The sequence below is a fragment of the Sprattus sprattus genome (assembly GCF_963457725.1).
Source record: "Sprattus sprattus genome assembly, chromosome: 11".
NCBI classification, from domain to species: Eukaryota; Metazoa; Chordata; class Actinopteri; order Clupeiformes; family Clupeidae; genus Sprattus; species Sprattus sprattus.
In genome coordinates, this window is record NC_137909.1 from 23199497 (window position 1) to 23214496 (window position 15000).

Sequence of the window (15000 nt, forward strand, 5' to 3'; positions counted from 1 at the left end):
GCTCTGTCTGTCTGTCTCTCTCTCTCTGTCTCTCTGTCTCTCTCTCTGTCTCTCTCTCTCTCTCTCTCTCTCTCTCTCTCTCTCTCTCTCTCTCTCTCTCTCTCTCCCCCTCTGGATGCATTTACATGTAAGGTGAGGTTTGTGTAACAGGGCGAGGGTGACTTGATCAGTATGACAGCAGTCAGTCAGCTAGATTAATGAACTTCCCCACCTGCCAGTCATGCAGCCCAGAGGGGAAGGATATTCCAGAGATGCCATCTCCTCTGGAGATCCTTATTTCTTATCTGCACTCTTTCTCCGTATTACTCCTCCTCCTCCTCCTCCTCCTCCTCCTCCTCCTCCACCTCCACCTCCACCTCCTCCTCCTCCTCCTCATCTCACTCTTCACTGCCTTAATGCCAGTGCACACTCATTCTCTCGTTGCCAGAATCATATCATAGAGGCTCAGCCAATGGTAATCCTGAATGCTTAAGTGCGCTCCTTCAACCTTACTGAGGAGACGTGTTTTCTTGGGTAATTAGAGTTTGTTCCCGTTCAGATACACAGGCGCCACTCCACTGATCTCCCAGGGTCCCTCTAGTCCTGTGTGACATTTTCCTTTCCCTTGCATATCTCGACAGTCTTCCCCTTGTGCTCGCTTTCTGTCTCTCCATTTGTTGTTAATTCAGTTACTAAGAGTCACTGCTCAATTAGTATTTTAGTCTGGAAAACCTGTTAAGCCACTAAAAAAAACAGTATGCTTTGATGCATAGTAAGAATAAATTAAGCATTTTCAGAAACATTCCTATTAAGTTCCCGGCAATCTTTTGCTTTCTTCATCTATTGTATGTCTCAACCATCTTCCCTCCCTCCCTCCTCTCTCTACCCCAGTCTCTCTTTCCCTCTGTCTCTCCATTTCTCCCTTTCTCTCTCCCCTCTCTCTCTCTCTCGCCCCTCCCTCTTTCCCTCCCTCTGTCTCTCCATTCTTTTCTCTCGTTCCCTTCCTCTCTCTCGTTCCCTCCCTCCCTTTCCCTCTGTGATTAGTGCCTGCTGTGGTGTAGGTGAGAATAATAGTAGGGTTAAGGTCATAATGACAGTTTTCTCTGGCAGTAGAGCAGAGAGTGTTCCCACAGACCGACCCATCCACAGGTTTATTTCAGGCCATAGACAGAGGGAAGGAAGAGAGGTGGAGAGGGAAACGAGGCGGAAAAGAGAAGGGAGAGACACAGAGAGATAGATGGTGAGAAAGAGAGGAATGCAGAGAGATAGATAGTGAGAAAGAGAGGGATGCAGAGAGATAGATTGTGAGAAAGTGAGACAAGGATCTCTGCACGAGCTTTATCCCGGGGTTAACTGCATGGATGTTTTCCACTCTGATCTGTGAACATATATTTGTGTGTGTGTGTGTGTGTGTGTGTGTTTGCCAGTGTCAGCTCCATTGTGTTCCATTGTCAGTTTGCATAGGTAATTGGCTCATTATGGCGGAGCTTTCGGGGGGGTTTGTATTGGATGTGTGGAGGAGAATTGACACGACTGGCACGCCTTTCTCTTTATTTGCCTCATTCCCTCTCTCCCTCTCTCCCTCTCTCCCTCTCTCCGTCTCCCACGCTCCCCTTCTTCTTGTCTGTTTACTTAACCCAGTGGCTCTGTAATCTCTGATCAGATTGAGCCGTCCTCAGACGTGTCTGGATCAGAGACGGGCTCCTCTGCAGGCCGGCACAGCCACACAGGGTTAGAGGAAACAGGATGGGGTCCTTGTCACAGCATTCAGCTTGAGCCTTAGTTTGTGTAAATGCACAAGTGTGTGTGTGTGTGTGTGTGTGTGTTGGGGGGGTGGCGTGTGTTTGTGTTCATCACATGAAAAGGATTTTAGGTCACTGAAGCGCTCTAGAACATGTGCCACACACACTCCAACTGAGAGGGCAGAGCAAGAGAGTAAGAGAGACAGAGAGAGTTAGATAATACACGAGAGAAAGAGAGAGAGTGAGTGAGTGAGGGTGAGGGAGAGAGAATGAGACAGAGAGAGAGTTAGATAGTAGACAAGAGACAGAGAGAGAGAAAGAAAGAAAGAAAGAGAGAATATCATTGCTAAGTAAAAAGCACAAAGGTTTTTTTTCTGGGAAATTCTGAATAGCTTTTGGAAAAGTGGGACTTTCTGTGCACGCAATGGGGCCTTTTAAAGGACTCCATTCTGTCTCTTCCTATCTTTCAGGGTTTGTCTTCCCCCTCTTTCTTCCACTCTTTTATTAGGCTTGTGATGTATTCACATGACCAGAGGGTGGGTGATATTTACATTCGCTGACATTAGGCACAATGTAGGAGAGTTTATTTTGGGCCGATCAGCCCCTCACGTCAGAACAGACTGGCGTCACTAGCAATGGCATTGTCATGCTGATTGACAATAATTGTGGTGTGTGTGTGTGTGAGGGCGTGTGTCTGATGGTCAAGGGATTTGGCACGTTTGCAAGGCCCTTTTAGACACACTTATGAGCAGCCGCCTCACGTACTTATGCACACACACAAGCACACACAGACACACACACACACACACACACTTTAATTAATTTTGTTATCTCTGTGCGTAAGTCTCTCTGACCTTTCTGCGGCGTTCGTTTCTTTTCAAATGAAATGAATGAGAGGCTTTTTCACTGCTTCAACACAGAGGGAAAATGCCAGATATTCTTTGCCTTGCGTAAGTCTCCCTAACACATCCTCCATCCATCCATCCCTCAGCCTGCAGTCTCCAGCCCCAGCAGAGGGTTGAGGATGGCTGATATCTGCCCAGTAGGGGTGGAGATAAGGCTGGAAGTATGCCTCTACAAGTCAGGAGAACAGGGAGAGCTCCAGTGAAAGTGTGTCATTGTGTTTCTGAGAGAGAGAGAGAGACTGAGAAAGGGAGAGACTGAGAAAGAGGGAGAGAGAGAGATTGTAATAAGTAAGAGTTAGTCTCAACAATGATAGCCGTGTGTTTAAAGACTTCCTTGTGTGTGAAAGCATCATTTTTCAGTGCAAATAGACAGACAGACACCTCCTTATGTGCGAGGGATCGGATCTGGACGTGGCGTGTCAGAGACCATTAAGCACTCCTCTCCTCCTGTCACCCGTGCGCCGCCGTGACAGCTCCTCCTCCGCCTCCTCCTCCTGCCTTTCATGGACACCAGTCCATGCCAGGCCAGGGGGCCTTCCGGGAGGGGGGGGGGGGGGGGGGGGTGGCAGGGGAGAGAGACAGCGAGAGAGAGAGAGAGAGAGAGTGTTTGGCTGGAGATGTTATTTTCCCCCAAACGCCATGGGTGAGTGCGTACGCTATAATGAGAAAGTGCAAGAGAAAGGGAGATAATGCAGGGAGACTGAGATGAATGTAAAGACAGAGTTTGTGTGCATATGTGGATGAATGTGTGTGTGTGTGTGTGTGTGTGTGTGTGTGTGTGCTTGTGTGTGTTGGTCGCTTTCTGGCAGCACATATGAGAGGATGTTTGTGCTCACGTCTGGTATCACAACTAGCAGCCACAAAGGATGGGAAGAAGCCTGCAGAGCTGTCACAGATAAGCAGTCAGGCATTTAGAATGAGCTTAGACAGAGAGAAAACAAATGAAAAGCTAAACAGAGAGAGAGAAAGAGAGAGAGAGAGAGAGAGAGAGAAAAGAAAGAGAGAGCAAGAATGGAGAAAAGAGAGAAGTCTGCTGAAGATGCCACAACAGCACACTTCCTGCACCTGTCAGAATGCAGCACATCACAGCAGTGAACACCTTATAGCAGTGAACACCTTACAGCAGTGAACATCTAACAGCAGTGAACACCTAACAGCAGTGAACATCACACACAAGCACACACCTTACAGCAGTGAACACCTTACAGCAGTGAACACCTTACAGCAGTGAACACCTTACAGCAGTGAACACCTTACAGCAGTGAACACCATTCAGCAGTGAACACCTTACAGCAGTGAACACCTTATAGCAGTGAACACCTTACAGCAGTGAACATCTTATAGCAGTGAACACCTTACAGCAGTGAACATCTTGCAGCAGTGAACACCTTACAGCAGTGAACACCTTACAGCAGTGAACACCATTCAGCAGTGAACACCATTCAGCAGTGAACACCATTCAGCAGTGAACACCTTACAGCAGTGAACACCATTCAGCAGTGAACACCATTCAGCAGTGAACACCATTCAGCAGTGAACACCCTTCAGCAGTGAACACCTTACAGCAGTGAACACCTTACAGCACTGAACACCTCACAGCACTGAACACCTCACAGCACTGAACACATCACAGCAGTGAACACCTTACAGCAGTGAACACCTTATAGCAGTGAACACCTTACAGCAGTGAACACCTTACAGCACTGAACACATCACAGCAGTGAACACCTTATAGCAGTGAACACATCACAGCAGTGAACACCTTATAGCAGTGAACACCTTACAGCAGTGAACACCGTACAGCAGTGAACACCGTACAGCAGTGAACACCTTACAGCAGTGAACACCTTACAGCAGTGAACACCCTACGGCAGCTCAGTGCAGATGGAGCAGAGCTTGTGGTGGTACTTGTGTATGTGCAGGTGTTTGTGCCTCTTTAAGTAAGAGTAAATCATATAGGCTAATAGATGGCATCGGTGTGTGTGAGTGTGTGTTTGGGGTGCTAGGGTTAGTGTTAGGGTAAGGCTAATACATGTCATTGGTGTGTGGGTGTGTGTTGGGTGTGTGTGTGGGTGTATGTTGGGGATGCTTGTGTATGTGCAGGTGTTTGAGCTTCTTTGTAGAAGACGTATTGGAATCTTCACCATAGCATGTTACAACCTGATGTGTGAGGGGGAGATTAGTCTGTCTGTGAGAATAAAGAGATCTTTGTTAGTGGCGAGTGCCCTCTGATGAGATCTCACTAAGAGTGTTTATACAAGTGAGTGCAAAGGATTAGCCACAGATGAAGGAAGCCTCTCAGAGAAGGCTACTCTCTCAAGCACTAGTCCTCATGTACGTACCTAGTCAGAACACTTCATTGTCAATTGATTTTCTTCTCACACAGAAACAATGATACACACTCTTACACACACACACACACACACACATACACACACAGCTACATATACACACATACACACACACACACACACACACACACACACACACACAAACACACACATACAAACACACACACACACACACACACATTCACACACAAACACACACACACATGTAGTCCCTGTTATTATAGCTACAATAGCTGTTTCATCTCGACCCATGGCCACACATTTATGGTGTGAATGAAAAGGAAAAGCCTTCTGACAGAATCCCCCAGCGGTATGTGTCCTCACGGATCACACAGAGCGGGATGAGTGAGGGGGTATGAAAATAGGGATTATGTCTCTTTCTTCTATTTTCTTTCAAGTGTGAGGTGATGCAGGGTAAATGTCAGGTTAAGACAAAATGTGCTACACCCTCCGCCTTGTCCTTTTCTGTCATTGTGTGAATGTGTGAGTGTCACGTATGTGTGTGACCTCTTTTTTCTGCATCTGTGAGTGTGTGTGTGTGTGTGTGTGTGTGGATGTGTCTGACCTCTGTTTTATCACTCTCAGCGAGCATCAGCGTATAAGTGCTCCACGTGACCTCCAGTTCCACAAGAGCTGGCCTTCAGGGGTCCAGGTCTAAATTTGGCTCCAGTGCATAGTGTGTGTGTGCGTGTGTGTGTGTGTGCGTGCGTGTGTGTGTGTGTGTGTGTGTGTGTGTGTGCGTGCGTGCGTGCGTGCGTGCGTGCGTGCGTGCGTGCGTGCGTGCGTGCGTGCGTGCATGCGTGCGTGCGTGCGTGCGTGCGTGCGTGCGTGCGTGCATGTGTGGTGGGAGGGCTTCCCTGCTGTCAACTTTGCACAACCTCTGAAACACCCATGTCCTCTTGCAGCATGAATCTCCCTTTGTCCCTCTTCTTTCTTTCTTTCTTTCTTTCTTTCTTCTTTTCTCTCTTTCTTTATTTCTTCCTTCCTTCCATTTTTTCTGCCGTAGCTCTAATTTCTCTTTCTGTTCCTCTGGTAGCTGAGCTCTGTGAACGGATCGATTAAATCCATCATATTTATGATTCACGGTTACGTTGGCCTGTAAAGGAGGTTTTTGCGGGCGTAAAACACATCATGCGGTGATCAACGGTGAAAAGCTGGATTCGCGAATATTCACAAGACATGCCATTTGCATTTTGCAATCAATAAAAAGCATGTGAGCACCTCCGCTCAAACCTCCCGTCCAGTCCACCTTAAGATCCACCTTAAGATCCACCTTAACCATGCTGGGCAAGGAGGAGAAGGGAGAAGAGAGAGCCGAGAGAAAAAAGGACCTTCATGTTCAATTAAGCCCGTGACATGGGTTATTAGACTTAATGCATGCCACTTGCCCCTGGATCCTCAATATGCTTTTGGATTGGCAGTCTGTCTGGGCCCTGTCTTCTAATTGAATGGAGTTCCCATTAATCTCTCTGTCTCTCTCTCGTTTCTTCTCCCTTGCTCCCTCCCTCCTTCCATCCCTTGTTCCCCTCTTTCCTCCTGGAGGAGAGGATCTGTCCGGCTCATTGTGGATCAGACCCCTAATAAGGTCCTTGTTAGCCCCGAGGGGTGCAGGGAGCAGCAGGAGAGAGGAAGAAAAGAGATGCATACACACACCCTCACACACACACACACACACACACACACACACACACACACACATAGACACAGACACACACACAGACACAGACACACACACACTACCGCGCACACACACACACACACACACACACACACACACACACACACACACACACACACACACACACACAACCACATATACACACACACATAGACACAGACACACACACACAAACACCCGCGCACACACACACATAGACACAGACACACACACACACACCCGCGCGCACACACACACACACACACACACACACACACACACACCCTGACACACACACACACACACACTCTCACATACACACCCTCACACACACACACTCATATACACACACACACACGTCACACACGCATACTCTCACATACACACAAACACACTCTCACACACACACACACACATCACACAAGCATAATGTGTCGCTCTCTCTCTCTCTCTTTGTCTCTCTCACACACACATGCATGCTCTGACAATCACACAGAGAAGCACATGCATGCCTAATCACACATACACATGCACACATTTCTGAAAATGTTCTAGATAAAAACCTGAATGAAATAACACACACACACACACACACACACGCACACAGACAGTAGTGTGGAAGCATTTGTGCCAGATATATAGACAGAGCCATGTTGGACGTTTGCTTGTAGCATCTCTGACCTCTTATGATATAATTAAGATAAGAATGACCCTCTTAGGAATACTACAGATAGGTTATTAGAGAGTGCAGTGTAATGAGGAGGTATCCATGCTGTTATTAATATAATGGTTTCTGAGTGAATCTTTATCTCCAACTCTTTATCCCTCTTCTTCTCTCTTATGCTCCTCTTCTCCTCTAACCTCTCTCCACATCACTGTCACTCTGTTTCACCCTCATAATTATTCACAATAACTAATGATAATATAATATCTAAAAAACATTTATTTTTAGGAGGGTATGTTCATTCAGTTTACACCATTTAAAGCAATAGCGTCTATCTATCCATTAAGAAGAATTGCGTTGTGCCTGTCTTTTCTGCAGCAACTCAGCGAGGCATGACATATATTCAACACCAAGTGCCTACCTCCACATATGCACTATGTGTAATGGCTATGAGTTTGTGTTTGTTGTGTGCACCATCAATAGTCAGCACAATATGTCCAAGATGCCAAATGCACATAAAACTGTTATGTGCGAACAGGCTAGGATGAAACATTATGAAAACTTACCTGCCCCTCTTGTGAAACCATTCAGTCCTCAAGGTAGAGCAGAAGTATGCAGGTGAGAGTGGAAGCAATAACACCTGAATTGCAACACAGAACTGAGGGGGATGGGGGGGGGGGGGGGGGGGGGGGTAGTTAAAATGGAGTATATCCCTGGCTCCTAACTGATTAAAATACCTCTCAAGCTCTCTTTAATAATTGAGCAGTTAAGACTCATTTCAAACTCCATAAACTTTCTTCCACAGAAGTCGTATTCTTGTTCCCAAATGCAGAACAGACTTGATGTCATTCTTAGAGTTGTGGCATACCATGTGGGGACCATCGTTTCTTCCCAAGGCTGTTGGAGTTATTCCAAGTCATGGAGCTCGTGCGTATGGCACACACGCATTTCCCTCTCAAATGCAGGAACTAAAGATGAGATACACAGTTCTGCTCTATCCCCACTCAAGCTCACACTCACACTCTGCAGTACGACCCTCTCCAGACAAGTCCTTAATTAAACAGGGCTGCCTTTGAGGGCCCAGGCTCAGCCTCCCTCAATGGCCTACAGCTGTAGGGATCTCCTCGCCCCCATCAAGGCAGCGTTTATACGCTCGCAAATCCAGCCTCTCTCTCTCCCTCTTTCTCTCTCTCTCTCTCTCTCTCTCTCTCTCTCTCTTTTTTTCTGTCTCTCTCTTTCTTTCTATCCCTCTCTCTCTCTCTCCCCATCTCTCTTTTTGTCTCTCTCTTTCTCACTCTCTCTCTCTCTCTCTTTCTTTCACTATCAACCCCCCTGGCCAAAATTAAAACAGCTCCAGGCAGCCAAATGGGTCTGAGGGTGTCTCCTTCCCCCGCTGCCAAGCAGTGCCAGTGGCCTACATAAATCAGAGGAACGCCTGCAAGAGACCGAGAGGAAATGTGTGGCACGAGTGGTGCCATCTTCCCGGCGAGATGACTTTGAACCAGTTCCAAGAGGAAGTGATCTGTGTCAATGGGCCCCACTGTGGAAGCAGACGAGCAGCTGTTCCTCTGATTCTCCCTGGCTCAACCTGTTCATCTGAATGGCTCAATCTCAGGAAGGACTTGCAAATGTAACATTCGTGTGAAGTCTTATTAGATAGGCTGTTTAGGATTAATGTAGCAATACTGTAGAGGTGCGAGATCCCTGAAAAAAGGATTTAACATAGAAATAGAAATAGAACGTAGAAATAGTTACCCTACACCAGTGATACACCTGTTGTGGTGATACACCTGTTGTGTTGGTATGTACCTTGTTGGATTGACAGATTGTTTGGTTGAACAGAGTTGCCAGTTGCTAATGTAGTGAGAGCTGGTTATTGATAGTCTGGTCAGTGGTGAGTGGTCAGTGTTGAGTGGTCAGTGGTGATTGGTCAGTGTTGAGTGGTCAGTGGTGATTGGTCAGTGGTGAGAGGTCAGTGGTGATTGGTCAGTAGTGAGTTGCCAGTGGTGATTGGTCAGTGGTGAGTGGTCCGTGACTTATGTGTCTCTACTTGTCTTCTCCACACAGGCTGCTGATCTATGGCCAATACTGCAGCCACATGGAGCTTGCCCAGAAGACCCTGGATGACCTCATCGTCACGCGAGAGGATGTCAAGATGAAAGTCGAGGTAAGGCATCGGTGGATGCACAACGGTACACATACAAAAAACACACCCTCATTCACAAACACACTCATTCGCAAACACACTCATCAATCAAACCCACGCTGGACCACAAACACACACAACAATCAAAAACACACTCATTCACAAACACACACTCATTTACAAACACACACATCACTCAAAGTTCACCGGATGGTCTACACTGTCATAGTCAAATCAAATCAAGTAGCTACTTGTCTCCATCGGTTAGGCTGGACACACACATACGCGTTGGAATGCGTTGAGCTGTCAAGGTTGACGGATCCCAATTCACTTTGAATGGGGTGTTGTCATCCTTTGCCGAACTGAATTGTGGCTCCGTTCAGTTCGTCAAAGGATGACGTCACCCCATTCAAAGTGAATGGGGATCCGTCCCTCTTAACGGATCAACGCATTCAGAAGGAACCGCGTGAGCGCTCTGTTACAGTGACTGTCTTCAGCATAGCACTGCAGTTAGTATGGAACATGCCACATAGCCCATATGTAGCCATTAATGTTTGTTGTGTAGTCTGCATGACAATACTGTTTTGTATGATACCACATCATATGTAGTCCTTCACGAACTTGTAAGTTGTTAAAGGATCTTTTTATGCTTAATCAGTGCTTGTTTCCCCTCGAGAAGCCGGGGTCATATAACTGAGGTGATTTTGAGATCATATGGTTACCTTAAATAACAGCACGGGGTAAATTATTCTCTGTGTGAGAGTGCTGAGCTGTGTGTGTGTGTGATTCACACAGTCACACTGAGTTGCCACTGACCTGCAGTTTTAGTGTGTGTGTGTGTGTGTGTACATGTGTGTTTGTGTGTGTTTGAGAGTGTGTTTTTGTTTGTGTGTGCGTGTGTGCACATTTCTGCATGTGTGTTTGTATATATACTGTATATGTGTGTGTAAGGTGTGACCCTGAGGTAAAAGCGCTGACTCATCACCCCGAGTGCGTTGGGCCCACACACAGCACCTTACAGTAATTGTGTGGAACAGTAACGAGCGCCTCTCATGTGCAGCACTCACACACGAGCAGAATTAGAGCTGAAGCATTTCCTGTCTGCGGAGTCAGGGCTGGGCACCAAAGTGTGACCCTGGGGCAAAAAGACACATTCCTCACTCACCACACTGGCAGCTCATACAGTAATAACACCTCAACTGCCACATTATGTCAGCTAGTGTGCACTGGCTGGTCTCGTTCATAGCCAAACACTATGGGCAGAGCTGAGCCACATTTACAGGGCTCTGTGGTATGGATTTATACTGGATAAATAATTGCACGAGCTGCAGTATTTCCCTGGCAGCGAGCAAGCGGAGCGGTGGTGTTCTTTTCAGGTGGTAACCTGAGCGCCTTCAGAGGCCAGGGAGAACCCAGAGGGGGTGGTTTATGAGAGAGAGGGTGAGAGAGAGAGAGAGGGTGAGAGAGAGAGAGAGAGGGTGAGAGAGGCCAGGGAGAACCCAGAGGGGGTGGTTTATGAGCACCCTATCGATTCCATTAATCACACTTGAGTCATTCGCTTCAAATTACTAACTATGAAGTACTAAGTATCTGCCATAATGTCAGTAAATTGCATAAGCACATCTGCCCACACACACACATTGCCCCGCTAGCCCGACACTGGTATACTTACGCTGGCTTAAACACTCATCCAGCGGCTCAAAAGCACTGGGCAACAATGGGTGCAGTGGTGCTGATGTTGCTGGTAATGTGCATTGCTAACGATAGATGTTGGTTAGGGACGTTTCTGTGAGGTTTGATGTTTGATGTGTAGTGAGATGCCTGGTATCATGAAGAGTCTTCGGGTCCATTAGTTCTCCTCTTGAGAACTCTGACTGAGCGGCTCTAATGCTCACGCACAAACACACAAACTCATGCATATATACACACACACACACACAGACGCACACACACACATTAACACACTCATCTTGCCTCAGCCTCCCTGACATTTTTGGGACATTAGCTGATTATGGTGACTGGAAGCAGCAGTGGGATGGACTGCAGTGTTCTAGCCCTAGTCCACACACACACACACACACACACACACACACACACACACACACACACACACACGTATCATTCTGCATATAAACACACACAGAAGCACACACACACTTGCATGCTCCAATTACCCAATTCTTCCTTATCTCCTCCATCCATAAACACACACACTCATGATCCGATGATGTCCGCTGGCTGTTGTTTTAGCTGGGGATGGGAGTGGGCGAGTCCACAGCAGAGAGCGTCCGCCCGCCAGTGATTGTGTCTGGGCCGCCGTTTGACAAATGCGCATGATTGCAGTCGCTTGTGCGGAAGGCGAGCCCGACTCGCGTAATTGGGGCGCGACGCAGAAAAAAAAAAGCCTCCCCACCCCGAGCCCCTTGACAGCAGCCAAGAGACGGATTCGAGTGGATTAAAAGAAGCTTCTCCACCCACCCCAAACACACACACACACACACACACAAACACACACACACACACACACACCCCGTCCTAAGGAGGGAAATAAAACGGAGGAGGAAGTTTGGTGCTGATAATCCAGCCAGTTGACAAACCTCCGCCTTTCCCGAAATGTCTACAGTGGACTCCCAAGCCCAACAGCAACCCCCCCCCCCCCCCCCACACACACACACACACACACACACACACATAATACACACTCACACACACACACACACACACACACATGCCCAGCTCCGGTCCCTGCCGTACTGAACAAGTGAAGGGAGATTCAGATTAACAAAAGAGGAGTTAAAGCTAATCCGCGTCGCTCACCCCCTGAATTGTACTCAGTCCAAAGTTGACTTTACAGAGATGACCTTACGTTTTTCACTGTCGAATGACTCCTAAAGCATGCTTAAGTCATTTCTTTTCATTTGAGTGACTTAACAGCTCTTACATGCACTGATGTGCAGATAAACCTCAGTAGTGTTTGATGCAATGGTCTATGACAGAGATATTAGTATTATGTCAAGGAGTGATGTTAAAGTTTCCTCGTAAGCACCTAAGACAAGCAGTGACACGTAATCTGTCCATGCTTAAAGTAACACTTTGCAACAATTGGACATTTTTTGAGGTATGGTTTTATAGGCAACTAGCTTTGGTAGCATCCCTTACTGTAAATTCATGTTGCTAGCATATGGTCATGTGTAGGACAGATAAACAGCTGTGTCTTTGCCACTAGCCATCCAGAATATGCCCTTTGTAGTTGTGTGTTCTGGGCTGGAACTGCCTGCAAAAATGGAAGAAAAGCTATCACAGCATGACATTGCCAGCTATACTGCCAAAAGACACCAGTTAGTGTGTTGGCATGCTTCTATCAGTGTCAACTGGGCTGTTGGTGGTGTTTGCAAGATTTTTGTTTTAAGTAAGCAGCGTCATATGCCGTTTGCCAGACATGAGCACGTTAAAGAAGTAGTGATGCGTTATCTGTCCTTTCTTAAGAAGACAGCATCATATGCTGTTTGTCAGACATGAACGAACTAGTCTGTCTGTGGGAGATTCCTGTGAAAGACTGACACTGATCATAATGGCCACCCATCTGGCATTGACCTGGCTGCCAATAGTCATTGTGCGCCAGCCAAGCTACACGACGGACCAGCAGTTAAAACGTGTTCGCATCGATCGTCAGTCATGTTTGATGCATACCACTGCTCCCATCTCTACCAGCATGCATACACACACACACACACACACACACACACACACACACACACACACACACACACACACACACACACACACACTCAAACACACACACACACACACACACACACACACACACACACACTCAAACACACACACACACACACACACACACACACACACACAGAAAGACACAAACACACACGCACACACACACACACTCAAACACACACACACACACACACACACACACACACACACTCAAACACACATCTTAATGCTTTGTTTCTATTTTCAATTTTATTTTCAGCTTAAATGTGTGTGTGTGTGTTTGTGTGTGTGTGTGTGTGTGTGTGTGTGTGTGTGTGTGTGTGTGTCTGTGTGTGTGTGTGTGTGTGTGTGTGTGTGTGTGTGTGTGTGTGTGTGTGTGTGTGTGTGTGTGTGTGTGTGTGTGTGTGTGTGTGTGTGTGTGTGTGTGTGTATTTCTGCAGGAGTGCACCATGAAGGTCCAGGAAGGCAAGTTCAAGCTGCAGGATCTGCTGGTGGTGCCCATGCAGAGAGTTCTCAAATATCACCTACTGCTGAAGGTGAGTGACACACTAACACAAACACACACACACACACACACACTAACACACACACACTAACACAAACACACACACACACACACTAACACACACACACTAACACAAACACACACACTCACACTCACACACACACACAGACACACACAGACACACACACACACACACAGAAAAACATACTGTCCATGCAGTATATCCACAAATACAGTATAAAGCATTACAAATCCCTGTAACTAACACACTTAGACAGACCCACACGACTCGACCCACACGACAAGTGCACATTGTCTTACACACCCTCTCACACATACACAAACTTGCACACTCACAAATGCTTGAGTGTGTGCACACACTAACCCATACACACGCTTCCACACACACACACATTCCACACACACACACACACACACACACACACACACACACACACACACACTCTTTGAGGCAGGCATGCAGCTTGCGGTCGCCCATTGACTTGCTCGCTCCAAATGCTGGCTCCCCACCAGGAAGCTTGTGGAAGCGGAAAAGGGGAAGCAGCTCTCCATTTAGGCCACCCCTATCCCCCCCCCCCCGCCACCATCCCACCCCACAAGCCCTCCAAGCAGCAGGGATGCTGGGAGCTCCACTGATCTCACAGCGCTGTGGCGCGGCACATGCCAATCCCACCCGCTCAGCACGCCTGGCGCGCACCCCAAAAACAGGACACATGACCTAAATATGGCCTGGAACACAACTCTGCCTCGAAACTGCACTGCTCTCGCTCTGTGTGTTTTTTGTGTGTGTGTGTGTGTGTGTGTGTGTGTGTGTGTGTGTGTGTGTGTGTGTGTGTGTGTGTGTGTGACTGGAGGTATTTCATATTCAGGAGATCTTTCAATATTTAACGCAGGACGTGCAGTCTGTGTTGTAGCGCTACATCAGTTATGTTTCTCAATCCAAACACACACACACACACACACACACACACACACAAACACACACACGGATGTAACAGCTGCTAATGATTCATGTATAAGTTACACACCATTGCATGATGCACTCTGTGATTAATTTAACGCTTTACTTCAATCCAAGAGTCGATGGAGATGTTTACAGAGTGTGTGTGATTGTGTCAGGGAGACTTTAAAAGTGAGAAAAGAGTAGAGCAGCATAGACACACAAACAGACACATACAGTCGAAAGGTCACAGGCAAACACACAGGCAGACACACATACACACACACACACACAAACACCACCGTGTAAATCAGCCATGGCTTAATCTTATTTATGTAATGCATTATCCATT

At 47.2% G+C, this 15000-nt stretch overlaps 1 protein-coding gene across 1 annotated transcript in view; it reads left to right on the top strand.

Moving 5' to 3' along the window:
- Positions 1–15000, top strand: part of vav2 (vav 2 guanine nucleotide exchange factor) — a gene marked incomplete at both ends in the record, with an annotated part of 223560 nt that overhangs the window by 192720 nt on the left and 15840 nt on the right. The window contains 2 exons of the mRNA XM_080847528.1: positions 9366–9465; positions 13623–13718. Of these exons, the coding sequence (XP_080703654.1) occupies positions 9366–9465; positions 13623–13718 (196 nt within the window). The remainder of the gene's footprint in view (positions 1–9365; positions 9466–13622; positions 13719–15000) is intronic.